The sequence below is a fragment of the Panthera pardus genome, unplaced genomic scaffold (assembly GCF_024362965.1).
Source record: "Panthera pardus isolate Hobbes unplaced genomic scaffold, ASM2436296v1 HiC_scaffold_11, whole genome shotgun sequence".
Classification (NCBI taxonomy): domain Eukaryota; kingdom Metazoa; phylum Chordata; class Mammalia; order Carnivora; family Felidae; genus Panthera; species Panthera pardus.
Genome location: NW_026526666.1, coordinates 103,686,527 through 103,712,398, shown reverse-complemented (window position 1 = coordinate 103,712,398; position 25,872 = coordinate 103,686,527). Strand labels below are relative to the sequence as shown.

The 25,872-nt window shown below is 52.4% G+C and overlaps 1 protein-coding gene across 2 annotated transcripts in view; it reads left to right on the top strand.

The window, feature by feature from the left end:
• Nucleotides 1-18,293, top strand: part of AJAP1 (adherens junctions associated protein 1) — a 121,206-nt gene extending 102,913 nt beyond the window's left edge. For both annotated transcript variants that reach the window (XM_053899082.1, XM_053899083.1), the window contains exons 3-6: nucleotides 4,825-4,912; nucleotides 7,051-7,293; nucleotides 9,057-9,185; nucleotides 17,137-18,293. In XM_053899082.1, coding sequence (XP_053755057.1) covers nucleotides 4,825-4,912; nucleotides 7,051-7,293; nucleotides 9,057-9,126 — 401 coding nt within the window. In that variant the 3' untranslated portion in view covers nucleotides 9,127-9,185; nucleotides 17,137-18,293. The remainder of the gene's footprint in view (nucleotides 1-4,824; nucleotides 4,913-7,050; nucleotides 7,294-9,056; nucleotides 9,186-17,136) is intronic.
• The last annotated feature ends 7,579 nt before the right edge of the window (nucleotides 18,294-25,872 follow it).

Below are 25,872 nucleotides of genomic sequence, written 5' to 3'. Positions count from 1 at the left end.
TTAGCAGGAACAATAACACCTGTCAGGAAGGGGAAGCAAGAACCCCCCGCACAGCACGCCGTGCACTCTGGGACCAGGTCTGAATTGCAGAGCATTTGAAGATGGATTCAATGGTGACCTTGTAAATAGAGGGGAGAAAGTTTGTGTTTTGTTGCTTTTCTGGGGGGTGGAGAGTGTGCATTCCCTTAAGGTAACATCATTGTTCACCGGATCGCAGCCTCCCTGACAGCGGGCTGTAGATACTCTACTAACTAACATTGCCCTGTCCAGGGTCAGTGGGGTTTGGGGGACAGATGTTCCTGCTTGCATTATGCAATGGCCACAAGGGACCTGACCAGAGGGGACATTATTTAAGGTGTAAGTATCGGCAGAAAGGAGTGAGGAAGGAGAGAATCGGGGGAGAGAACCTCCTAAGAACCCTGTCATTTGTGTGGGGTGAGGAAAGCCAGTAGGGAAAGGTCCCTCTCCGTACACCGGTTCTGTGATCTGAAGGTTTCTTTTCACAAAATGCGGCTCCTTTTCTACCCCAATGGAGGAAATGGAGCCATATGGCTAAAATAATTCTGTGGGTCCTTGGAGGGACTACATTGGTAACATTCTCCCTGAGTTCTGGTGTCCAAACACCAAGAACCCAATCTATTGAGTTCTCAAGGGAACTGTCATGCAGCATGATCTATTCTCAAGCCCACCTCACACAGACAAACCCAGCGGGGTGAAACTGGCCAGTGAAATTCCCAGAACTCAGTAAACTTCTGAAGATGGAGGAGGAAGGTTCTAGTCTTCAGAACCAAAGGATTGCCATTGGAGTCCTGGCTTTAACCAATCATTCAAAACAGGTATATATTCTCATTAATTCATAAGACAAATCACCTTCAGCTATTCACCTAAGTTAGAGCCCAGCAAACTATAGCCTATGAGCCAAATCTGGCCGCTGCCTGTGTTTGTAAATAAAGTTTTATTGGCACACAGCCACACCCATTGGTTGGCACATGGGCCATGGCTGGTCTGGCCCCGTAATGGCAGGATTGGGAAGTTGCAACAGAGACCACACTTCCTGCGAAACCTAAAATATTTACTCTCTGCCCCTTTATGGCCAGACTACAGGCATTTACACAGATGAAGGAAGGACGGCTGACATTTGGAGAGGACTACATAACAGGGCAGATGATTGAAACGGAACAACTTCTCACACGTTGTTCTGTTCTCTTCTTAGTAGCTGACCTCCCAAAGAAAGGAAATGAGGGGAGACATCCTTATGGATTTCTGTCTTCCAAACTGCTTCTTACAAGTGTCATTCTTGCCACATGTCAAAAGGCCTGATCCTTGTTCAGCCATCATGAGTATGGGGTCTATGGGATTGTCTTGTAGCCATTGATGTTTTGTGCATGAGCCCAGGGGCCCATTAAGACCTATGGGCCAGGCATTGAAGCAGAAGGCTGTTTGCCTTGCAAAGGCAGTATGTGAGGAGTAGTCAGATGTTTGCCTCTAGCCAATTTTACGACCAGAATGTGGCCACAGATGGGTTAGTTTGGCGTTAGATATTTTATTTTCTCTGAGGCCCTGGAGCAGAGAATTGCCTTCCATCCTGGATCTGCCAAGTGATGATGGGAAAGTCACTTTACTCCTCAGCATCAGGCTCCTCGTTGGTCAGGCAGGTGAAAAAGTGCAGGATGCTGATGGATTAAATCGATCATGTGTGAAGACTTAGCAAGGCGCCTGGCGTAGAGAGGTCTTTCCAGAAAGCATAGCCATTCTATTATTGTATTTTTTACCCAGATGATCTGGCTGGCTATTAACCCATATATCATTTCTGCCAAATTTTAGTTTGGTAAGTTCTATGGAGGAATTTCACACCGAAGTCAGAAGAAGGGCCTCCAGAATAAGGCACACCTTGGGATTACATCTTTCTCCCTGTTCCCTTCATTTTTATATTCTACTTTTCAACTATAAATGTAATGTGTCCCATAGCTACAGTGGTAAGGGACTGTGTCAGAGCATGCATGGGGCTAGGGGTGGATGTAAAGATGATGACACCCTTTCTTAAGGGGCTTCAGGGACTTATGAGGACCTCAAGCAAAGGGCTGATCTTCTGTTCTGAGAATCATCAGTGAGGGAGGGGGGCCCTTGAGCCAACCATTTCTCCCCCAGGCTTCAGTTTCTTACATCCATCAGACTGGGAGAATCAATGCTTTCCCATCCTAACCCCACAGGGGGAATGGGAGGCGGTCAGACATCTAAGATGTGGCTAGTCTTGGAACTCCTCTCTTCCAAGGACTTTATCACTGAAGATATTCAACACAACAGAATTCCCATAGTAGGAAGATGAGAGGTCAAAATCTGGCAGTGCCCTATGCCTCCCATGGTCCTGCAGATGTTGGGGAAAGGACGGCACAGAGCTCTGCTCTTGAAAGGGCTCTCAGTGCCTCCGGCTAGGCCTTGCCTGGAAGTTCAACCAGCCCCTGATGCTCCTCTTGGCTCACCCACTCAGGGTATTCTTTTATATCACTAGCCTCCGTAGGTTGGATTCTCCTGACCTACAAGATGGAGGGTTTAGCCCAAGAAACAAAGACTCAGTTCTTGCCATGGGAGTTGGGGTGTAACCTGCCAACAAATGCCTGAGAAGCTTTTTGCATGGACCCAGAGCACTTCCCAAGGGATCTATCCGTGGAGGGGATGATGAGGCTCAAGAGCCTGCCTCCACGAATGTTCTTCTCCAGGAATGTAGATTAGAGAGGTGCCAGCCTCAGTCTTGGGAGAAAGGAGACCAAGACTGAGATTAAAGAAGGTCAGAGCAAAACCAGATGAATGAAATCTGAGCTCAGAATCATATACTACCGCTCTTATTACGAGCTTTGGAGCCAATAGACCCTATGTGATCCAGGGAACTTACTCAAACTGACCCACATAGTTTTCACTTCCATGACCGATGCTGACAGTATCTACCTTTGAGAGTTGTTATCAGGAATAAATGGGATCATGCACATCTGACAATCGCTACAACTTGTTGAGCATGCCTGAGATAATCATCACCACCATCATCACCATCATCACTCTCATCATCTCCACATTCATCACCATCATCACCACTGTCATCACCACCACCGTCATCATCACCACCACCATCATCCCCATCACCATCATCATCACCACCACCATCATGCCCATCACCACCACCATCCCCATCATCACTATCACCACCACCATCATCATTGTCACCATCATCACCATCATCGTCACCATCATCACCGTCACCATCATCATCATCACTCACCATCAGCATCCTTTTCAACCCTTCCTCTGCCAACAAGGTCTCGCTTGGGTGTTGGGGAAGCTGCTGAATAGTTAGGGATTACTGAAGCTGGTGAGCACTCCGTTGTTGGTGAGACAGAGGGTGGTTCCTGCGGCATAACTAGCTATCAGTTCCATTGCAAAGCTGACTTGGCAGTCTTAGATGAGAAAGTAAACTGGCCCAAAGGCTTATAGCAGGTGCCACAACTTGGGCATAGGTGTATGTTAAGCCATCGTCCAGAACGAGCAGTGAATGCTGCCACTTTAAAAACTGGGCAGTAGAGCAGCTCCAGGTGGGCACCGTGGCTGAGCTGGTCAGAACTAACACTGCTTGGCATGCAGGAGGTGCTCAGTAACTGGTTCCCGAATCAATGGATAAAAGAATAAATAAGGGGAAGTTCGTGACTTCCATGTACCAAATCCATGTGCCTTCTCCAGTTTTCCTAGCGGTGCTTATCCTGTGGGCTCGGGACGGGAATCCCTCACGACAAGCAGAAATATCCCGGATGATGGGCAAACAGGAGGAGAAAGCCTGTTTTCTGGTCATGCCAACCTTGAATCATTTATTAGCAATTCCCCCCACGAGGATCATATCCGGTAGAGAGGTAACATCTGTTTGCGAGACTGTGTCCTTGGGAGACCACCAGAAAAATCTTCTATTCTGAGATCCTCCACACTGGGACACACACATGTGCTGTGCTCACCCACCCCCGCCCCCCCGGGACCTGCTGGGTCCCTCTGGGGTGATAGGTGGGCCTCTGCAGATGGACACCGGCAGTGGAGAGATGCAGGTTCTTAAACACCCAGGTGCAAGAACACAACAGGGCAGACGGGCACTTGGGTGGGGCAAGACGCTGCTGTGTGCAGGGCTCGGTGCGGAGCCCCCAGGACCTTTACGGCCTGGCTCCTCAGGTAGGGTTCTATCTGACTGGAGGAGGACAAGGCCTTTGCACGTGGCTTTTACGGACCAGTGGAGTCTGCTGAGGTTGCCCCCAGTGTCTGTGTTCTAGGAAGGTAGTGACAGATGTGTTGTCAGGAGGAAAAGAGCCTCAGGTAGAGGACCGGAAGTGGGAGCCTTTCCTACCACCCCAGTGATCCAAGTACCCCTGAGTCTGCCGGGGGGTGTCAACCCACGTTCACTGTCCCCCACATTCCCAACAAACCCTGGGCCGTCCTGACTACTCCTGCATCAGGCCAAATGCGCTGCTACTCAGAGGTGCTGCCCCTCACCCAGGTGGGAGGAGTGGTGACAGGGGCTGGAAGAATGCGCCAGCCAGAGCCTACCTGGGCCAGGTGGCGGGCTCGGCAGGTAGGTGCGAGAAAGGACACAGCTGCCCGCGGGCCCGGTCACAGCTGGGGGACCCAGAGAGGCCGGGGCTGGGGCCTCGATTCCTGGACTTCAGGTGACAACGGTGCTGGTAGCCAGGGCACCTGGGGAAGGAGAGACCTGAGTTGGCAGGAACAAGGCCCTGCCCCTGCTGGGCTCCTCTGCTCACACCCTGGTCTCACGGCTGCCCCCCACTTCCTCTCTTCCAGGTCTGGCTGTTCATCAGATCATCACCATCACTGTCTCCCTCATCATGGTCATAGCTGCTCTGATTACAACTCTTGTCTTAAAAAACTGGTAAGGCTCCTCGGCCCCTCTGGCCTGGAAATGGGGGGTCCCCTGGGAAGTGTGCACAGAGGCTTTCCTACTTTTCAAACCCGGTCCCACATCACTGAGTTTTCATTTGGGTCAGAGAACTCGGTGCTACGCCCTGCTCCCCGTCGGCCCCGGGGCAGCCCGGCCGGCCACGGGTGCTGCGCTCCCAGATACAGCCCTTGGGGAGCGTCCCCCCTCACCGTGGTTTCTCTGCAGAATACGGGCGAGCCCAGCCTCCATGACGGTTTCTCAGGTGGCAGGTGTCCCTGTCTCTGCACTCGTGTGTAAATTGCGATGTCACCCACCCAACACTGGTGGCCTGGGCGGATCTGTGCCCACCCCTCGCTGCCCCTGGCTGTCCAGGCTCAGCCGCCTTGAATCCTTCCTTCTTCTTGCCGCGCTCTGTGTCTGCTGAACTAGGTTACTGCCTTGCTCCAGGCCGCCTGCCTTTGCCTATTTCCTCCTGGAAATTGGCCTACTTTGAGGTTGGCCTTGCTGGGTGTATGCACCTGCTACACCCCTGGGAAAATCGGGGCATTGCCGGGTGACCCTGCTGAACACACACCTCCCAGGCCCCGTGTGCCTGCAGCCTCTCCTCCAGCAAATGTGTCTCCTTTTAGCATCAGAGCTCAAAGTCCCTGGTAGAGTAACACACCCAGATAATCCCCCTGCTGTCGGCAGGTGCAGGAAATCCTACAGGGCTCATGGGTGGCAGCCACCCCCGAGTGTCCAGACAATGGAAATTCGAGAGAAAGCCCGTCTCCAGGGTCAGCAAAGGTGGGAAGGAGGGGCTTGGCACAACCCCCAAAACCGACCTCGCGGAGAACAGTGAGGCTTCCCGAAGGCTGGCAAACCCTAGACCCCAGGCGTTTTCTGGGACTGGTGATGAGGACCGCACTCAGCTCGCCACAGGGCAGTCCTGGGCAGGGGATGGCTGGCCAGAGAAGGGACTCTGGAGCCCAGGAGCGCATGGGTGCATGGCAGGGCAAATCCCATCGACCCTCTTGACTGCCTTCAAAGGAGGCAGGACTCTGTCACCTGCCGTGTGACAAACAGGACAGCTCCCTCTTGGTTTCCCACAGTGGGGTTTACAGCAAAGCCTCAGAGAGTCCTTCTGGGGAGGACAACCCAGGCCGTGGATGAGGGGGTTCCATGACCTTGGGGGGGAGTCCCTTGGCTTTTGCAATTTTCTTCCTACCTTTGCTTACAGGGTGGGGCTCTGCATCGGGAAGCAGGGCTCATCTTGTTGGAAAACCGAGACAGGGCATGACCGTGATGGTCTTATGGACACTCGCCCCTCAAAGCCACTTCTTCCTCATTGGCTGTGAGCACAGCAGGGATGGGGAGATGGGGCACTGGTGCCCTGATGAGGTTCCTCCAACTGGGGGCTCCCCAAATTTCCTCCTAGCTGCCCTTCACCGTGGGGATGGGGCTTCTACTCATCCTTCTTGTGACTTGCCAGAAGTGACTGAGAGGGTCACCAATTGTCTTCTGGGTCAGACACCTTGGCTGACAAGGGAGGGATGCCCATGTCCATCCTTGACAGTGTTGGGAAGGCTCTGTGGACCAGAGGAGCAGGGAAGTATCCATGGGGAGTGCGGAACAGTCCTCTCCATAGACCTGCTGGCGGCAGTGAAGGATGGACGACCAGCTTTCATCCCCAACTGGGAGCTTGGGCGGGGGCAGGGCTGAAGGCATAAGGCTCCCCGTTCACTAATTCTCCCCAGAGATAGTTACATTGTCCCTTCCAGAACGAACCACCAGACCAGCCCCCCCCGTACCCATTCGTGGGGAAACTGCGTCCACACCACTGCCTGGGTGACATCCTTTGGCCAGACAGGGCCTCAGCTCTGGGATAACCCAGCTCAGCCACTTACCTCATAAGCGGCCCTGCCATAATGGCCACATTTACAATTCAGATTTTATTAACGACAACAACAACAAAAAAAAGAGAGCAAGCTGATTGTTTGATTGTGGTTGATCTTCCCGAAGAGGCTGGAAATTACCATTTAATATTAAATGACGAATAATTAATGCCTGGAGAGGAAGGTTCCACAGTTTAGGTGCTGGGTTTGGGCACCGGCCCGCCCCGCCCCCACGTCGCCTTGGCTCTCTTCCAGCTGTGCCCAAAGCGGGAACACGCGCAGGACCAGCCACCAGCGGAAGATCAACCAGCAGGAGGAGAGCTGCCAGAACCTGACGGACTTCACCCCTGCCCGGGTGCCCAGCAGCCTGGACATCTTCACGGCCTACAACGAGACCCTCCAGTGCTCCCACGAGTGTGTGCGGACGGCTGTGCCTGTGTACGCAGACGAGACGCTGCATCCGACGGGGGAGTACAAGTCCACGTTTAACGGGAACCGGTGAGCTCAGGCCTGGGCTGGTGCCTGCCGCCTCCACAGGCTCCTGGCCGGACGGTGTCATCACAGGGGCCGTGGGTCTGCGTGGGGCAGCCGTCATGTGTCTTTGGGGGGGGGGGGCGCTGAGCAAATGCACACAGCTGGTCTAGCGGAACAAGAGGGGCGGGCTAGACATAAAGAGGTGTCTCCCCACCCAGAGACAGGACACAGCAGCATCCAGAATCCACTTCCGGACCCTACCCTTGGAGAGCGGGCAGAAGGCCTCCCCACCCCGGACAGCATGTGGTGGCAGATGAGTGGGCATCCCTCCGGCTTCACAGAGCCGGGCCTTCTGATATCAACACGTTCCCCCCCGCCCCCCTGTCAACACGCACCCTCTCCCCCGGCCCACTGCCAGCGTCTCAGAACCCCCGTCAATAAAATGTCAGCAGCGCATCTAGCCAAAATATCAAACACCAACCAGACTCTGGGTTATTAAATGCTCTTTTTTTAATTAATCATGTGTAATCCTTCAAAGAAGACATGACCCTAAAACCGTCCCTGGGAACATTGAAGAAACCCTTGAGTCAGCTTCCAGGGATTTATCCGGCATTAGATTAAAACATCAACAAGCTATTTTTTTAAGCGAGCATACACTTATGCATCATTTTGTAAATAAAAAAAAAAATTCCCAACCACTGAAAAGTCTTAGGAAGAAATGAGTAAGAAAGCAGACGGACCTGAGGGACCCCTTGTTGGCAGCAGGAAAAGCAGCTAGGAGTAAATGCCCGAGGGCCCGAAAGCCTTCCTCCCAGAGCCACGGTCAAGGAGACTGGGGTGACGTCCAGCTGTGATGCCCATGGTTAGCGGGACCTTGTCCTGGCCGTGAGAACAGGTGGGTCTTCCGGAAGCTCCCGTCTTGCACCTCTGCGTGGGAGTCCGCGATCTTCCCAATGTTCCCTGAGATGCTCCTCTCCCCGCTGAAGAGAGCAGGGCCTCAGGGGTGTCCTCTGCCCGCTGCACTTACACTCGGCGACACTGGGGGAGCTCCTTGGTTGCCTACCAGCCTTGCCGAAGGCCTCGTTCACAAAGAATTGGCAAAAGCATTTCAAAGCATTTCACCGAGTGAACATGTGTGTGTCAGTTTGTGAATCCTGGCCAACCAGAGCTTCCGTTTTGGGGAAGCGGGGATGGAGGGCCACCGACTGGCCATCCTTGTTCCCACTGGTCCCCCTCTGGCCCTGCCCTGTCCACGTGCAGCGTGGGAGCTGGCGCTCTTAGCCCTGGCTCAGAAGCATTGGATAGAGCGGGTTCTTGCTTTTGGGCCTGAGGTCACGCTCTGCTGGGTCTCCCTGGCCTTCGGAAACGATGGCTCAGGTCTCAAAGGTGACGGATGACAGGAGAGCCATTTCCGGAGTCAGGCCCCCCGGGCTCCAGCATGTGCAGTAAAGTGGGTGTTATCTCTGCCCTCAGAGGCAGAGACCCTAAGCTTTGCCCTTGTCCTACCAATTAAAACACTGAAATCTAGAATGCCAGCTCCCTTCTGCACACGGATCCCTCAGGCTGTGTGTCTTCCAAGGCCTTCCAGGGCGGAAGTGAGTGTCAGCTGGCCGTTGTGGGGGGTTCCCCATTCCTGCCGAAGACCGGTGGGGAGGTCCAAGCTGAGCATTACGTCTCCTGGGTTCTTTGTGACTCAAGAAGCCGGTGATCGGCGGCAGGCCTGAGCCGGCCGGCTTGCCCGTTGTTCTGTACCGGCACACGCAAGCCCGTTTTTCTGCTCCCTGCAGACCCTCCTCTGATCGGCATCTTATTCCTGTGGCCTTTGTGTCTGAGAAATGGTTTGAAATCTCCTGCTGACTGGCCGAAGTCTTGTGTACCTCCTGGGGGCAGGGCAGACGCCATGTGTCTATTTTATGGTACGTACCTCTTTTTCTGGACGTTGATTGATTTTGTTTTTCCCCTTTGCCTCACCTTCCCCAACCCCGGGATAAGTGGGAGGCCTTCTGGACATGGCAGGTGGTGTGGCCGTCCCGATTGCGAGCCGGAGGGCTGGGCTTGTGGTCTCTCTGCTTCACTTGTTAGAAATGGCCCCATGGAGGGGAGGGACAGACAGGCAGGGACTCAGACCAGCAGGGAAACCCGGCCGCTCAGCAGGCGGAGACCAGGGCGGCGGCCACACGGGCAGGTATCTCACCTGCATCGAATGTCTGTACGTCGACGGGGGAGGGCACAAAGCAGAATTAAAATATAATTTTGGAATATAAAAATAAGAGATAAGAAGGCAAATGATAAAGGAAGCAAGCAAAGGGTTGAGACATCTACTAATTTGAAGCCAGGGACCGGCACCAAAACAGGATGAATTTTCCATGCTCTGCTGAATAGGAACATTTGGTTTGCTTTCAGTGATATTAACTTTAATGCTAACGTTAAATTGCTTTCTTCTGCACCGAATCTCCCGAACACTCGGGCTGCTGGGGGAGAAAGAGCATTTCGCCCCCATGACTGCACGCTCTCTATGCGCAGTTCAGTAGACGCAACCCGCGGGCTGGACTCTTTGGTTTTGTCTTTCTTTTTGAGGCTGGGTTTTTCTCGTCCACAGGTATTCTGTGACATCACATCCCTTCCCTGAGTAGGGGACCCAGTTTCTAGGATGGGTTATCGGGGTCTGAAAATACCGCTTTTCCGCTCACCTCCTCACGCGGGGCTCGTGGTCAGAGTGGGCAGAAGGGCAGGGGCAGGAAGGTGTTTCCTCGGGACACACGTGTGCCCCTCCAAGAACTCGGCTGGCTGTGTGTAGACGGGGGCCTGTGGGAGCCATCAGAAATAGGAGTTGAGGGGGGGGGAAATCTGTGCTAATCCAGCCCTAATGAATCGAGTGTTCGCTCCAAATCAAATCTCCAGCCCTCACTTCCTGTCCCGAAGCCAAAATGACCTGCTTAGCGTGATGTTCAGCCAACGGGCAAAGAAACGTAATTAGATTAGAAAAGAAAGCACCCCTCCCTTCCCCCGCCCCCCACAAACGGCCTTTGTTGAGACCGTGCTGGCAAGTTAGGGAAAGCGCAGTCTCGTCCGCGACCATTCAAGAGCCAGATGCGCCTCCGAGGCCCATCCGTCAGAAGCTCATGCCTCCGTCTGCCTGGGCGTGACTCACCTCATTAAGGCCAGGGACAGAGCGCCCTTTGGAGCTCCAGCCAGGCTGGCAACGGGGAGCTGCTTCTTAGGAGCGGGGTCCCCTCCGGCCTGGTAAAACCTCTGCAGGATGGCCCGGTGGTCTCCAGCATGCCTCTTAGGATTTTACAAATGCATTCGAGCATAAGACATTGACCTGGTCCCTGCACGTCAGGACCCCAGCTCCCCTCCTTCAAGAGCCTAGCAGTGGGCATGCCCTACCCTCCAGGCAGCCCCCGTGGGGGATCATTTTTCCTAATGCGGACCCTCAGGGGGCACTCACGGGACACTCTTTCCATCTAGAGATTCATATTGTCCTCCCGGAAGTGCCACCTACAGAGGAGAAACAGGCACGAGGCAGTTAAGTGACTTGCCTGAGTTCAGTTAGGTGGCACGTGGTGGGGCCGGTCCGACCCAAGGCGGCCTGGCTCTGCCCACCATCTGAGAGCCTCGGTTGTGCCCCCCGTGCTATGAGCTGTCTGTCCCCCGTGCCACCCCCTGCCCGGCCCCACACGGGAAGAGAGCTGGTGGCTGACGAAGGTAGGCTTTCCCACGAAATCGGCCTCCTGGGACATTCAGCCCGATTCTGCAGCGTGGGAGCCAGGCAGACGAGAGACGAGCTCCTGAGTGCTGGAAGCCTGAGCCTACAGCCTTCTCATGCACCCTGAGCACTGAGCCATAGCCCTGACTTAAAAAAACAAAAGGTAGGAAAGAGTGCTTTAATTTGCTCCTCTGCTCCAGAAAGCTTTGCTGTCTCCTTGGCTCAGCTCTCTCTTCAAGCAACACGGGGCATCGAAGGACCCCCGCAGGCTTGGTGGGCACTCCTCTTCCGCCACTCCCTGGCGGGCCCCGCCTGGACCACATTCCTCTCAGGGCATCTCGACCCCACTTGTCTGGACCCCACTTGCCAGCTCATCCGAGGAGCTATTTCAGGACCACCTCCGTTGGCGGGAGAGGATGCCTCTGTGTCCGAAGACCGGACCTACTCACTGTGGATCCCAGGGGGGCCGTGTCGGGAGGTGAGAAGAGCCGTCAGCACCTGCCCTGAGGCCGCCATGCACCTGTGGAGCTCCGGCCACCTTCTTTTCCGGTAGACGCAGACCAGCAGGGCTATGCAAACAGTCTTGTTAGCCTTTGATAAATGCTTAAAGATTCCGTCTCCACGTGCTGGACAGACTGTTTATCACTCAATGGGAGAAAAGCATTCAGATTCTAAGTATCCCTGATTCTTGCAATTAATGCCCAGACATGAGCATCGAGCGGAGAAGGGCCAGGAAGTTCGCTCAGATTTACTAGGGTACTTATTGTCCCTTAAATAAATAGCAATTAATACTAAAACATTTAATTAAGGTTTAAGAGCCAGCAGAGATATTTATCTCTTGCATAGCTGTTAAGCCTCTCCAAATGCATTTTTAATGATGATATAGCAGTTTGTAACCGTACCATTGTGTCTGCTCACGCGAACCACTGTGCACACGTGGGACCCAAGAGTGGTTAAGTTCACTTCCCTGCAGGCAGATTGTTGGTGATGCTTGGGCTCCTGGACACAGGCACCCTGATGCGGGCAGATATTCATCCTGTTTCCCTGATTCAGCCTCTCCAGTAGATTCCAGCAAATTCTTGCCCCAGACCAACTCCACAGTGGCACCCCGTTGTTCTGGATGAGTCACGGTAAAGCTGACCTTCCCAAACACCAAGTAAGGGGACGAAGACACAGGCCCGCCGTTGCCTCTTGGGCTAATCTCCTGTCATTTTTCACGTAACAAGTAAACTTCAGAAAAGCTCATTAGTGTTCAGATCTTTTGCATTTGCCAAAAGGCCACTTTATTCCCAACGGAGCCTGAAAAGTAATAAAAGTTCTTGCATCTGAAGTCAGTACGAAATAAATCATGTGCCATTATTATTTTCAAAAACACACTGAAGACATAACTAATAAAAACCGAGAAATGCACCTGAGCCTTCCCACTTTGTTTTAAAACACACACACACACACACACACACACACACACACACACACACATCCAGCTTTTTGTAATTCAGAGGAACGGTTTTTTCAAAGCAACGTGCAGAAACCCCCTCTGCACACTGATCTCCAAGCTGCAGGCGAAGTCCGACGGAAAGTTCCCAGTCCGACGGAAAGTTCCCGTCAGGTTGGCAGAAACTGAGGAGCAGCCACTGGCTCCAGGGCGCTCTTGCCTTAGTCTGTTTGTTCTTTGTTTTGCAAAAAGCAGACACTGCTCTTTAAACCTAGGTCCCACCTTGTAGTTAGTCTGTCAATGGCGGGGCCAGGCGAGCCCAAGATCTCCTTCCAGGCAGCAGAGGGCACTAGTTTCTCCAAAGTCAGAATCTATCCCAGATCCCAATCTCTCAGATCACTTTGCAACACACAGCTTCCCTTTCTGGTGCGGACGCCCTCCCCCTGTTTCTCTCCAGCCAGGACGTGGAGGGTGGGGGGCTCTCCTTGGCTCTCTTTTCCTGACTGGCCTGGGATGCACATACCTCTCTGGTCCCTCTCGGGTTAGTGCCCAGCTGAGAGGTTCATGCACAGAGTCTTTGGAACAGAAAACCACAAGCCCTCCCTGGAGCTGAGTGCAAGCAGCAGGAATGCGGGGCAGACTTGGAAAGTGGCTGTGGGTAGCCTCAAGCCCCTCCTCCTGGCCTGATGGGGTGAGGCCACCCTTGTGGAGACCCTTGCAGGGAACCCACCCACCTCTGCAGGAAGCCAGCATTGCTCTTAAAGTGGCAATTCAGGGCACAGGGTTGGAGCCATATCTCTCCCTCTTTCTCTCTCTTTCTCTCTGCCTCTTTCATCCTGAGACTTTGGGTAGAAACAGATGCCCATGGGTTTGGAAGAGGCTTTCTCCCCAGCAGCTCAGGGGCCCCTCTGCCAATCCTCTGACGTGGCTGTCCCCATCACAACCCACCTGCAGGCAGCACGTGAAGGTCATTTCAGGCTTTAGTCTCTGGGGCGGGGGACAGGGCTACTTTCACACAGATGCCTCTTCTCTTATCTGCATCCAGCATGGATTTCCCACTCTGGGCACAGGGCTGGAACCCGGGTGAGCCAAAGGTGAACCCTTAGGCACCCCCTGACTGTACGTATCGTCCTGTACCTGAGAAGTCCTGTAACAGCACGTTCTGATGGAAATGAGACAGAGAACACGTTTGGGAAAGGAGGGGTGCCCAGGAAGGCCTCCCCAGGGATGTGGCCGTCTGCAGAAACTTGAAGGATATGAAGTCCGAGATTTGCCCTTTCGGGCCAAGGTGCTGCCTGGAACTCGGAGAGTGAGGAGGCAGGACCTTGTCCACTGTGCGAAGCTCTGAAGACTTTCAGTGGGAAAGTGGCAGGAGACGGTCCGTCCTGAAAACCACCCACGAGATGGCTGGCCTGAGGGAAGGGGCCAAGGGGCGCCTGTCACCTCCGTCTGTCTGACTAAAGGCAGAATAAGGGACTGCAAAGCCGCCTTGTGGAAACCTCCCTTCTTTTTATTTATTTATTTAAATATGAAATTTATTGTCATATTGGTTTCCATACAACACCCAGGGCTCATCCCAACAGGTGCCCTCCTCAATGCCCATCACCCACTTTCCCCTCCCTCCCACTCCCCATCAACCCTCAGTTTATTCTCAGTTTTTAAGAGTCGCTTATGGTTTGGCTCCCTCCCTCTCTAACTTTTTTTTTTCCTTCCCCTCCCCCATGGTCTTCTGTTAAGTTTCTCAGGATCCACATAAGAGTGAAAACATTCGGTATCTTTCTCTGTATGGCTTATTTCACTTAGCATAACTCTCCAGTTCCATCCACGTTGCTACAAAGGGCCAGATTTCATTCTTTCTCATTGCCAAGTAGTATTCCATTGTATATATAAACCACATCTTCTTTATCCATTCGTCAGTTGATGGACATTTAGGCTCTTTCCATAAGTTGGCTATTGTTGAAAGTGCTGCTATAAACATTGGGGTACACGTGCCCCTATGCATCAACACTCCTGTATCCCTTGGGTAAATTCCTAGCAGTGCTATTGCTGGGTCATAGGGTAGTTCTATTTTTAATTTTTTGAGGAACCTCCACACTGTTTTCCAGAGCGGCTGCACCAGTTTGCATTCCCACCAACAGTGCAAGAGGGTTCCCGTTTCTCCACATCCTCTCCAGCATCTAGAGTCTCCTGATTTGTTCATTTTAGCCACTCTGACCAGCGTGAGGTGGTATCTCAGTGTGGTTTTGATTTTTATTTCCCTGATGAGGAGTGACGTTGAGCATCTTTTCATGTGCCCATTGGCCATCTGGCTGACTTCTTTAGAAAAGTGTCTATTCATGTCTCTGCCCATTTCCTCACTGAATTATTTGTTTTTCGGGTGTAGAGTTTGGTGAGTTCTTTATAGATTTTGGATACTAGCCCTTTATCCGATATGTCATTTGTAAATATCTTTTCCCATTCCGTCGGTTGCCTTTTAGTTTTGTTGATTGTTTCCTTTGCAGTGCAGAAGCTTTTTATCCTCATGAGGTCCCAATAGTTCATTTTTGCTTTTAATTCCCTTGGCTTTGGAAACCTCCCTTCTTAAGGGGGCCACCCTCCGACCTGTGCTCCAGCCCAGGACCCTCTTCCAATGAGGAGGGGGCACTGCTGGTCATCATGCCAGGACCAGGGACAGCTGCTGGGACAGGGACAGCTGCTCCAGCCAGAGAGGCTCCCAGGCGGCCCAAACCGGGCAGGGGGTCATCAGGCCCAGGCTTCAGTGTCGTCATACTGTTTTGACTTTCTAGCTTTTAAAATTATGGTGAAATATACGTAACATGAAGTGGACCTTTTTAACCATTTTTAATAGTGCATTCGGTGGTATTAAGTACAGTCACCGTGTCGTGCAGCCGTCCCCACCATCCGTCTCCAGAACTTTCTCATGTCCCTCAACTGAAGCTCTGTCCCCCCGAAACACCAGCCCCCCCAACCCCCGCCCCAGGCCCTGGCGCCCACCCTGCCACTCTCTGTGTCTGGATTTGACTCCTCTGGGGACCTCACATGAGTGGAGTCATAGAGAATCTGTCTCCACGATTGTTAGCTTTCCACAAATTAGAAGGAAGATAGACATAGAGGAGAGACATTTCTCTTTGTTTTAATGGCTTCCTTTTGAAAAACACCCCCACCCCATCCTGGAAAGTGGGTGTGAGCAGTGGGCAGGGGACCGTTGGAGTAAAGCTATGGAGGGCGGTCCTCTTTCCATGCAATGACACCCTGCTCACAGCAGATGGGCCGTCCCACAGGGTGAGCAGATGGTCCATTTTAGGCCCCCGTGGAGTTGTCCACACGTGTCATTTGGAGGTAGAAGGCGAGGTGAGCAGGGAGCCAGAGCCCTGCCTTGTTGTCCAGACCACGGGCAGGGGCAGGGGCGAGGGTTCCTAGAGAGGAAATGAGCCCCCTCACCCCTGCCCTGGGGGGAGCAGACAGTCTGAAGCTCCTGGATGCTATAGAGGGAGCCCAGCAGGATGCTGTCCTACAGCCTGAAGATGTGTCCCCCCAGCCTGGGGACCTCCCAGGCCTCAGTCCCGGGAGGATCACCCAGCAGGCTTATTTGATTCAGGACAAAGGAGCCCAGGCTGTGGCCTGTTGAGAAAGGGGTAATGGGCCCAAGCCTGGCCTGTGATCAGAGTCACCTGGGGGGCTCAGAGAGCCCCATAGTCACAGGCCCTGCCCACAGGACCCGCGCCTGGGTATCCAGAGGGAGGCACGGGGGTCTGAGGCACTCAGCAGGTGACTAGGACAGGGCCCATCCAGCCGCACAAGCCACTGTGGACCTGCCAGAGCTCCAGCTGAGAGCTTCACTGTTTCATTTTAGAACCGTTGATGCTCCCCCCCCAGCCCGTTTGTATCACCGGCACAGGTGAGGGTGTAGCGTCACCCCCCCCCGATATACCGGTTGAGGGTCCTCATTTCCTGTAGTTACAGGGTGTGGGGGGTCCAAGTGACAGCAGAGAGAAACAGTGCCAGTCCTGGGAGCGAGAGCTGTGGCTTTCAGCAAAAGCGCCCCCACGCTGAGCCGTGACGCGGCCTGACGCACCTGGCCATGCCCAGACGCCGGTGGCTGCCTGACTCTGGGGTCTGTGACGGACATGGGAAGGCTTTGAGGTTCCTAGGTTCTGAGGCTATGCCCGGGCCGCCCCTTCCTTGCTTCCTTGCAGACTCGACGTGGCCTGTAAGCATGTGGCTCGCCGCCTTTCTCTCTTCAGCAAGATCACCTCTCAGGGACACCCAGGAGGTGGTCTTTCTGACACAATGCATTAATGTCTCCCAGTCCCAGCTTCCAGCCGAGCAGAGGACTGAAATGGACCGCGTGGTTCCCGCCATCCAGGGATGGGGCGGGCGGCCCCTCTGCCCTTGGTGGGTAGGAGCCAGAGAGAGCATCCACACAGCGCTGGATGCGTTCGGTCCCCTGCAGGCTTGGGGTGTGTGGCCCCCCTCGTAGTTCCCACGGGGGTGGCCCAGACCCACTCCTGGTGCGGGGGCAGCAGAAAAGGCTCCTCCATCGATTACCGTGATTAGTGCGAGGTCCCTGGGACTCCCTGGTGACCAGAGCTGGCTGACACCCTTCCTGCTCTGGGGACACCGTGTCTGTAAGCCAGCCAGCAGCCTGGGGCTCGGCTGTGCAGCGTCCCCCCACCCTGACTCCCCCTGCTAGTTAATCTCTTCTTGTTTTCTTTCCACACAGGATTCCGTTGGTGAACCTGTAAAAAAAATAATAAATAAAATAATTAAACACACACACACACACACACACAAAACCTACAAGTAAACTTTGTACGGGGAGGGTCCCCATACCTACTGCTTCAGTTTGCCGGTGGGAAGCTCAAAGAGCAGGACGCTATAGGCCAAATATATTTTTATAAAAATGCTCACGCCTATGGGGAACTGCCTTCTGCCAGAGTTTTCTTTGGAGAACGGAGAGAAGCAAAGCAAGAAAGAAGCTGGAGACGAGAAGGAAGGCCAGCAGGAAACACCTGAAGCCTGGGATTTGTACTGATTCTGAACCTTTGCCAATAATACCATTATGTGCCATGTACTGACCCGAAAGACTTGGTGACAAAGCCGAAGCCAAGCGAACCACGTGTAGAAATCTCACAGAAAACAGGGGTGGGAATCTCCCGACAGAGTCGCTATTTCTGGTTAATATACATATATAAATATATAAATACACACAGACACACACACACTTTTTTTGTACTGTAGCGATTTTTGAAGATCCTCAATGTTCCTTTTTAAAAAAAAAAAAACGTTATCGGTTACAAAATCTGATTTATTTAACATGCTTAGTTTGAACAGGATAAACCAGTGTTTTCTACGTTGGCGACATGCACACACGCGTGCACACAGACGCCCACACGCAAACACACACGCGCATATAGAGGCCTGTATTGGAAACACAGTTCCATGAGTGAGCATACTCTTTCTGGTGACCTGGTACCCCATTGCCACCCATCCCAGGGGACAGTCTGGACCCACGCAAAGGGACCCCCTAAATGACACATCTTGCATTTGCTGGTATTTGGTGAGGGGCACTCGATGTATAATGTATTCTGTTGGGCCAGAGTTAAGAATGCCGTGGTTTTATATACATACATATATATATGTATATGTGTATATATATATACATATATATATAGACACATAAATATGATCGTTTTTCATTTAATTGTTTGAAGAAGCTACCTAACGGCCATGCACACATTTACGTAGCCGGCTGCTTACAAAGGGGACGAAGCATCAGACTGGGCGGGTGGTGGATTCTTGGCCATCTTTGTGTTAAAGAAGCAGAGACTGAATTAAAGAAAATTTTCCAGTTCCAAAAATTAAAGGAATATATCCTTACCACGTGTGTGCGTATGTCAGAACAGAACCCAAAAACATACGAGGGCCCCGTCTGTTCGAAAATGAGGAAACGGTTCCACGTGCAGGGGACCCAGGTGTGTCCCATGGGTGCTGTGCCCCACGTGTGTCCACATTTCTTTCCCACGTGCTGGTGGTGGACAGGACTGCCTGCTCTTTCTAGGGCCCAAGCATGACTTTGAATCTTGATCGGGACTATAGCAGATGCTACACTCTCTTGCTGGTGCCGGTCGGTCAATGTTTGTGTCTTGCCGTGAGGAATCCTGCAGTGGGTTTTTCCGGTGGAAATAGGGGCCCGAGGCTGGAGCCTCATTACAGCGAATCCCAACCACACGTAATTCGCTAAAAATACTGCCGTGTCCGGGGCTGGCTACTCCCTCCCAATTCCAGCCACATAATTAATGGTGCCCCATCCATGCCGTCAGTAAGGGGCGCTATAAGGGAAGCTGTTTTCTCCTCGTGGGGACCCCAGATTAGGTGCATGTGGCCTGGCTTCTATGAATGGCCCACGTGTGATTTGATTGCACCAGTCTCGTGTGTGAACTGGTCTCCGAAATGCCCCGCAGACCAGGTTAACCTTGTCCGCACTCCTTGGCTGGGCCGGTGGCCTCACAGTGCTTCCCCAGGGCCCGGTCTCCCTCTATAACATCTTAAAATGTGCTTGAAAAGCTAGCTTCTGCACCTCTCTCTTGGCATATGGGAAGGCAAAGTGATGCCAGGCGAGGAAAAAAAACCTTAGTGTTAAGTCTGTGTTATTTGGAATTACTCACCACGTGGGAAAGTCGGTGTTTTGGTTTGGGTTTTGGTTTTGTTGTTTTCCTCTGAAGCTGTGGCACGTACGGAGGACAACGCAGAAACCCCCAGCCACTGGCATCTCCAGGCTCCTGGGGCTCACCCCCGTGGCCCTGGAGGGTGCACCTGTCTCCATGCATCACCCTGCCCACCTGTCTCATTACCTGCGGACTTGGAAGTGGCCCTGGGGACTTCCTGACTCAGGTGAGCACGGCTGGCTTGGTGTGAGCTTGAGGCCAGGGCTGTCCGCGCCCTGCAGGGCGGTGCAAGCTGCCCTCTGCTCTCTGACCCCTTGAGCTCCAGGGAGCCTGAGCGGGAAGGAGGTGATGGCAGGGGCCTGTTCATTCACCCACAGCAGGAACCCAGGATTCCTGACGAGGACACAATTTGGTGTCCACACCGCACGCGTGACGGCTGCTCAGCCCCTGCCTCGGACCTCAGGATGCCAAAACCCTTTCCAGAGCCCCGAGTGACGCTGAGCTTTCGAAGGAAGCTTAAAATAGCAGCCCCACCCACCCACCAAACACAGCCCCTTGGGCACGCGCTCAGGGCGGGGCCGGGGCCTGTGCCCACACCTGCACGTTCCTCACCAGGAAGTCTAGCTCTGGGTTGACATCGGTCGAAACAAATCCACCTCGGGGAAGGCCACTGCTCCACGGTGGCTGAGGGAGTGCGCGTAGGGATTTTAGGTTTTAGGTGGTCACCGGGAAACGGGGAAGCATCATCTCTGTACGGGGGGGATAAGGAAGGAAAGGCAGCAGGCTCACAAAGCTCAGCCCCACCCACGAGGAGGTCTGTAAAGCGAGACAGCACGGGCGTCTTCCGAGTCCAGCCCACGCACACAGGTGCAGGTGTCCTGAGTGTCCACATGCTGGGAGTGGCCAGGCTGTCCCTCCACACGCAGCCCTCGCTCCCCTCAGCCTCCTGGAGTTCAAGTTCACTCAAGGCCGCCTTGCGTTGTTCGGCCAGAGTTCCGTCTGCCGGGTCCTCACATTTGCTGTGGCTTTTTTTTTACCCCCCGCCCCCCACCCAAGAAAGGTGCTGAGAGGAAGGGCGTTATGGTTTGGTAAGTTCCCCAGTTTTTCTCCACCTCCACCTCCTCCCTTGGCGACTCTGCAGTCCACAGTCGCGCCCCCCCCCACCCCCCCCCCCCGCAGCACTTGGACCACCGTCCGTCATCTGCCATTAACGCTTTCAGAACAGCTAGGCTGGGCGTTGGGCACTCTGCTGTCCAGTCGAGTCTGTTTCTAGGCTTAATTACTTCTGATCTCCATGCACGCGATGTCATCCTTATCTGGTTGAAAGAATGGGTGTAATTACTTTTGTTGACAAGCTCTGAATGCCAAGGGGGAGGGGCTCCTGGCTCAGCTGGGAAAGCTTCCTGGTGGTTCCCCACTGGGCTCGGCTTCCAGCGGCGTCCAGGGCACAGCCGGGCCATGTGCCTACTTGGTCTTCCTACTCGGCCACTGCTTGCTCACGCGCGGTGTGGAAGCATAGGGACCCCTGGGGCACGTCGGAAGGCGGCTTGTGTCCACAGTGTCCTTCTTGCACGGGAGGGACAGGAGGGAGTCCGTGTTTTCTTCCACGTGTTTCCGGTCCTTCTGCATCCCGACTCTGGGTGCACGTCTTGTGCGGCATTCGGCCAGCTCCTCTGGTCCTTCATGCACCATTTGCAACTTCAGGGCCTGGACTCATCAGCAAATCCCGCTGCCTCTGAATTGACCCCCAGGAATTGGGTCCTCACTCCTGTGACCTTGACGTCTTGGAACCTTCTTCCATCTCACAGATCTGTTGCTGTTTTCTCAGCCACATTTTAGCATCAGGCGGAGTCTTCCTTGCCGGCTTTGGTCTTGAGGAACGTTGTGCCGGGATGTCCACTCCCATTTGTCTTGTTATGAAATGCACACACCAGAGAATTGGCCCTTTTGCCTTGAAAGGTCTCTGTTTGACTCTTACTGCCCGTGGAGTTCTTTTTTTTTTTTTTTTTTTTTTTGCCTCTTTTCCCAGATGGTCCAGTATCATCAGCAGCATCAGGAAGCTGGGTTGACCTCAGTCTCTTGGGAGATAAGACAAGAAGCCAGGGCTGAGGTTCGGGGTCGGGACCTGCAGCGATATGGCGGTCGGGCTGGGTCTTCCCATGCCTTCCGTACCCACCTTCCTCTGCCCGTTATTGTGACATCGTCACCTTGTTTCATCAGGGAGGTCCCAGCATGAGGGAGTGTCCATGCTGTCCTGAACCATCTTCCCTCTTATTTCCACGGAGCCGCCCCTCACATCACAGCAGGGAAAGGCACTGGGCATCCTGAGTTCTGTCGATGCTCCAGGGCCATTCTTGTTTCACGGCATGTGTCCCTTAAGAAGACACCACCCACAGATGCAGCTGGAAGGGAAGCCAGTCTGTGGCTTGCCAGGACCCACTGTTCCTCTGCTCACGCAAAGGCTCCAACTTCTGTCATGTTGGCCACACGGTGACGAGCAAGGTGGACGTGATCCTGCCCTCGTGGGTTTTACTTTCCACTCTTGGAGGAGGCAGATAATTAACATAGAAGCAAAACATGATGATTTCCATAGAGGGGGGTGAGTGATAGGAAGAGAATGGGGCAGAGTGACAGCCGGGAGAGAGGAGGGGGCTGTTTGCATCTCCTGGGGACTGTGGCTTCCTTACCGAGGGCCTGATACAAGGCTATCACTCCAGTGATGAACTTCCCTCTTCCTCCAGCGCCGCCTCTCTCCAGGACCCCTCCCCACGTGCATATGTATGTTCATTGCCAAGTCACAGCTAGGTCAACCACGCCTCAAGGAGGACAAAGGAATCCAAGGACCGAGGCGGCACAGCCCACAGAGCACTGGGGTCCCCAGGGAGAGTCATCCGTCCTGGTGAGAGAAAAGAAGGCAGCTGCCTTCTCCAAAGCTCACCCTCAATACTGATCACACTTAGCAGCATACTTCTTAAACAACATCTGCTTTTAAGTAAGCAGATACTCCAAAACACGCCATGATTCATGTAATTTTGGAATGGTTATTTTGGTGCAGTTTGTCAATTTGCTATGCCATACTGGTTTTTTGATCGTTTGTTTGTTTTCCAATGTAAATAGCACAGCCCACATAAATGAGCAAAACTCTCACCATCTGAGAGTTTTTGATTATTCTTCCTGACTTCTTTTACGTAGATGTGCTTCCGGCTATGAAGACAAAGTTGCTTTTCGTCCCCTGCTCTGAGCCAAGATCTGTGTGTTAGTTGCACTCAGCATTATTCGTGGGGGTTGGGCGAGGTCTTACATAGTTGTTTGACATTTTGAAATGTGCTGCCAGCCCTTCCTTCCCTCCAAAACCTGTGGAGCATGGCTGTGCACAGTTTTGCATTTCTGGGGTTAGAGTTTGCATTCAAAACTAAGGAATGGGTGAATAGAGGCGTAGGCAGAGAATCATCATTGTTTAGATCACCCCAGCCACCAAGCAAACAGAAATAATCTTCTTTTCGACCTCAAATGATTTGAGAAAGATCTCAACCAGCAAACACACTATCGCCAATTTCTGGAGTACAAGTCGGCCGCTGTGTGAGCGGGCAATCTCCAGCTGGGGATTCAACTCTATCCAATCGCCCTTTCTGCCAAAGGGCCATTAGTCGTGCCTGCATTTTACCAGAGGAGCCGCCCCACCAGAACAGGGACAGCCAGGCTAGGACGTGTTTGTATCTCCTCCCTGCACTCTGTTTCACTTTGGAGGGAGTGAAACACATAGGCTGCAGCAGACGAGAAAGCTGCACACAATGCACCGTGATCATAGAAAGACCCGTAGAACAGATGCTTGTCATGGGCTTGTTAAGGCAGTGGTGCATAGACAGTAGGGGCATGAGGGTGAGGGGCTTCTCTCCATGGCTTTTCAGACACCATGCCAGTGACAGGTCTATACTCCACCCTTGTGAGTGCACAGCCCACACCCAGTGGTAAAGGCAATTGAAGAGAATGGTCAACTTGGCTCTACCATGTGTCTGGGTTGGAGCTGGAATGCTGGAATAAATGCTACTACTTCCCAGGAGCCCCGTTGCATTCCCAGCTTGATGGATTCCTCGCTAAATGCTCCAAGAGTTACTGTGCCTAGAATCAAGAGAAGAGTTTCGAATCAACCCATAAGTCTAAGTCATGTATAGAACAACCACAGCTTAAGAGACATGGTTTAAACTGGGCCAGCCTTATGCACATGGGACACATGGGTTTATGAGACCTTGGGGTGGGGTAGTTTAAACAGTCAGTGAGTAGTGAGGTGAGGGTCAGTGGATGCATAAAGGGGCATATCCCTTCTGTGTAGGGTAGAATCAGAACACACACGTGCCATGAATAGTGTAAATTAAATAGGTTAATACAATAAGCCATGAGAGTTGCTAAGACATCCCCTGGGGCTGAATTAACTCTTGCCGATATCTTGAATCTCACAGTAAAACACCTGCTGAGTAATGTGTGGTGGGAATGATGTGGAAGATCAGGTTTTAAGAAATTCTGTATGAACGTTAATTAGTTCTGTCCCAGGTGGTCTCTCCGTGCGACAGAATCCCCTAGAAACCTGGGTTTTCACGCATAACTCAACACCTAGATATCTGCAACACCAAACAACAAACCCGCACCAGCGTCATTCTTATGTGGACGTTAACTCAGCTGATCACACTGGTTAGTTTTTTGTCAGATTTCTGAGATTGTGCCGTAAAATGCTTCCGTGTTGATGCTTGTGGCTTTTGGGTTGGCAACTGTCAGTGCTAGTCCTGATGGATCTGGCAAGTTGTTGCTTCTGGGGAATCGGGGAGAATGTTAGCCACGGGAGAGGCAAGAACTCTTTGCAGTGCTAACATCTACTTTTTGGCCCCATTGTGTACGGTGAAGACTCGTGGCCACTAAAAATCTAGGAAGGGGGACCCCTTGAGGACCCCTGGATAGTTACTTCAAATCATTATGCAGGAGCTGCAAAGGCAAACATGACTGTACCAACCTCCTGGGCCACCGTCCTGTTTCCAAGAGAATCATTTACCCTTTCTTGACTCATCACAAACTGAAAGGGCTAGTCTCAAAGCCATTGTAACACCCAACCTCCATTTCCAAACTTTGGGGGATCAGCAGGAGTAGGAGAGAGGGGCTCTGCTGAAGTTGTAGGCTACTGAAATCCATGGAAGGGTGTGACAGCAAGCCCACAGCGCTGTTCTTGACCAGGCTTTCCACCGGAAGGCCCTTCCCCCTCTACCTCCAAAGTCTGTTTTGGGCTGGGAGGTCCACCTTGAAATCTCTCTTTTATGCATATGGATTTATAATATCATAGTATATGAGTGCCTACAACTTAAAGTCAACACGAGTGCTTTTCTTGATGAGTTTCTAGCAGGAAAACATGAACTTACATGGAAGCCCCGGAGGGGAGGGAGCTAAGGTGCTCTGGGTATTACGCCACTTCTGAAAACAAGCACAACAGTCCTCCCAGTGAAGGACCTTAAAGACAGGAGTGGGCAGCTGGCTTTGCTAAGTCAGCTGGCATGAGAGATCCCACATTTGGCCACACACTCCTTGAACTGAACTGTCATGACCTACAGACCCATCAAAAAATACGGTTTTTGTTTGCTTTTCACTTGCATTTGGATTGCTTCCTCAGAAGCCAGAAGGGCGAAAGACCCTTAGCAAAGTTGGCCCTCAGTCAACTGACCATAAAGTTGACCCTTAAAGATGAATTCCCAGCCCAAGATGACACAGAACGGCTTGAGCTTCAGCGACTGTTTCAGAGACCCCCGTGTGTATATTGCTCAGTGGGAAGACTGGACACCCCCATCCATGGCATCTGCTGTTTCCTGAAACACTCACCAGCAGTTGTGGTGAGAAGGACGTGTGGGAACTTGTGAAGTTTTGGAATGAAAAAGAAATTTGGGGGAAACATGTGACCAGCTTGGGGCTCCAGGTAATTGTCTTCTTAAAGACTAGAATTTTGTTTTGTTTTGTTTTCCCTTTGTTCTGGCAACCCCATTTGGACCCTTTCCTCCTCCCACATTCCCTGGAGAAGCAAAATGGCGGGTGTTGGGGCCCAGAACTCGGTTACCCTTCAGTTAAAACCTACTCAAATGAAAAGCAGAACAGCAACAACAAAGCCTTCCCTGAGCTTTAATAACACTGTTGATTCAGTTTACTTAACTCGTGATTGAGGTATGGATCAGCAAGAGATTAAGGCTTTCAGTCTCTCTACACATGCTATTGATCAGGACTCTTCTTGAACTTGACTTAGACCCAGACAGCGTTAAACTGGACATTGGAGGAAGAAGCATGGATTCTCCTTTTAAATTATTTTCCCCTTTTTGTCCCCAAAAGGAATAAATGTTTACTGCAAAACATTTAGAAAATACCAATAACCCAACAGAAGGGAAATGTCTGAAACCCTTCAATTACTGTTTAGTTCAGTGGACACTGTCCATTCAAAGCTAAACTGGTGGGGACAAGTTGCAGAGATCTCTGCATGGTTACGCGCTTAACAGGTCTGGCTTCTGTGTATGTTTTCTACAAAGGAAGTCCAACTAGCCTTTGAATGCCTCTTTGCCAGTTTCACTTGTCATTGGCTAATCTCATCGTGAGTGCCGTTACAAAGGGAAAAGGCGGTCAACCATTTCCATGCTTTGCGTTTGCTTTCACATCGTCAAGCCATTGGGCACACCTGGGCTTTTAGGGTGGGCTAAACAGAATCCCCAGGGAAACATCCAGATTATTGGCTGGATTTTTCACATGGGGCATCTTTGTGACAGCCACATATC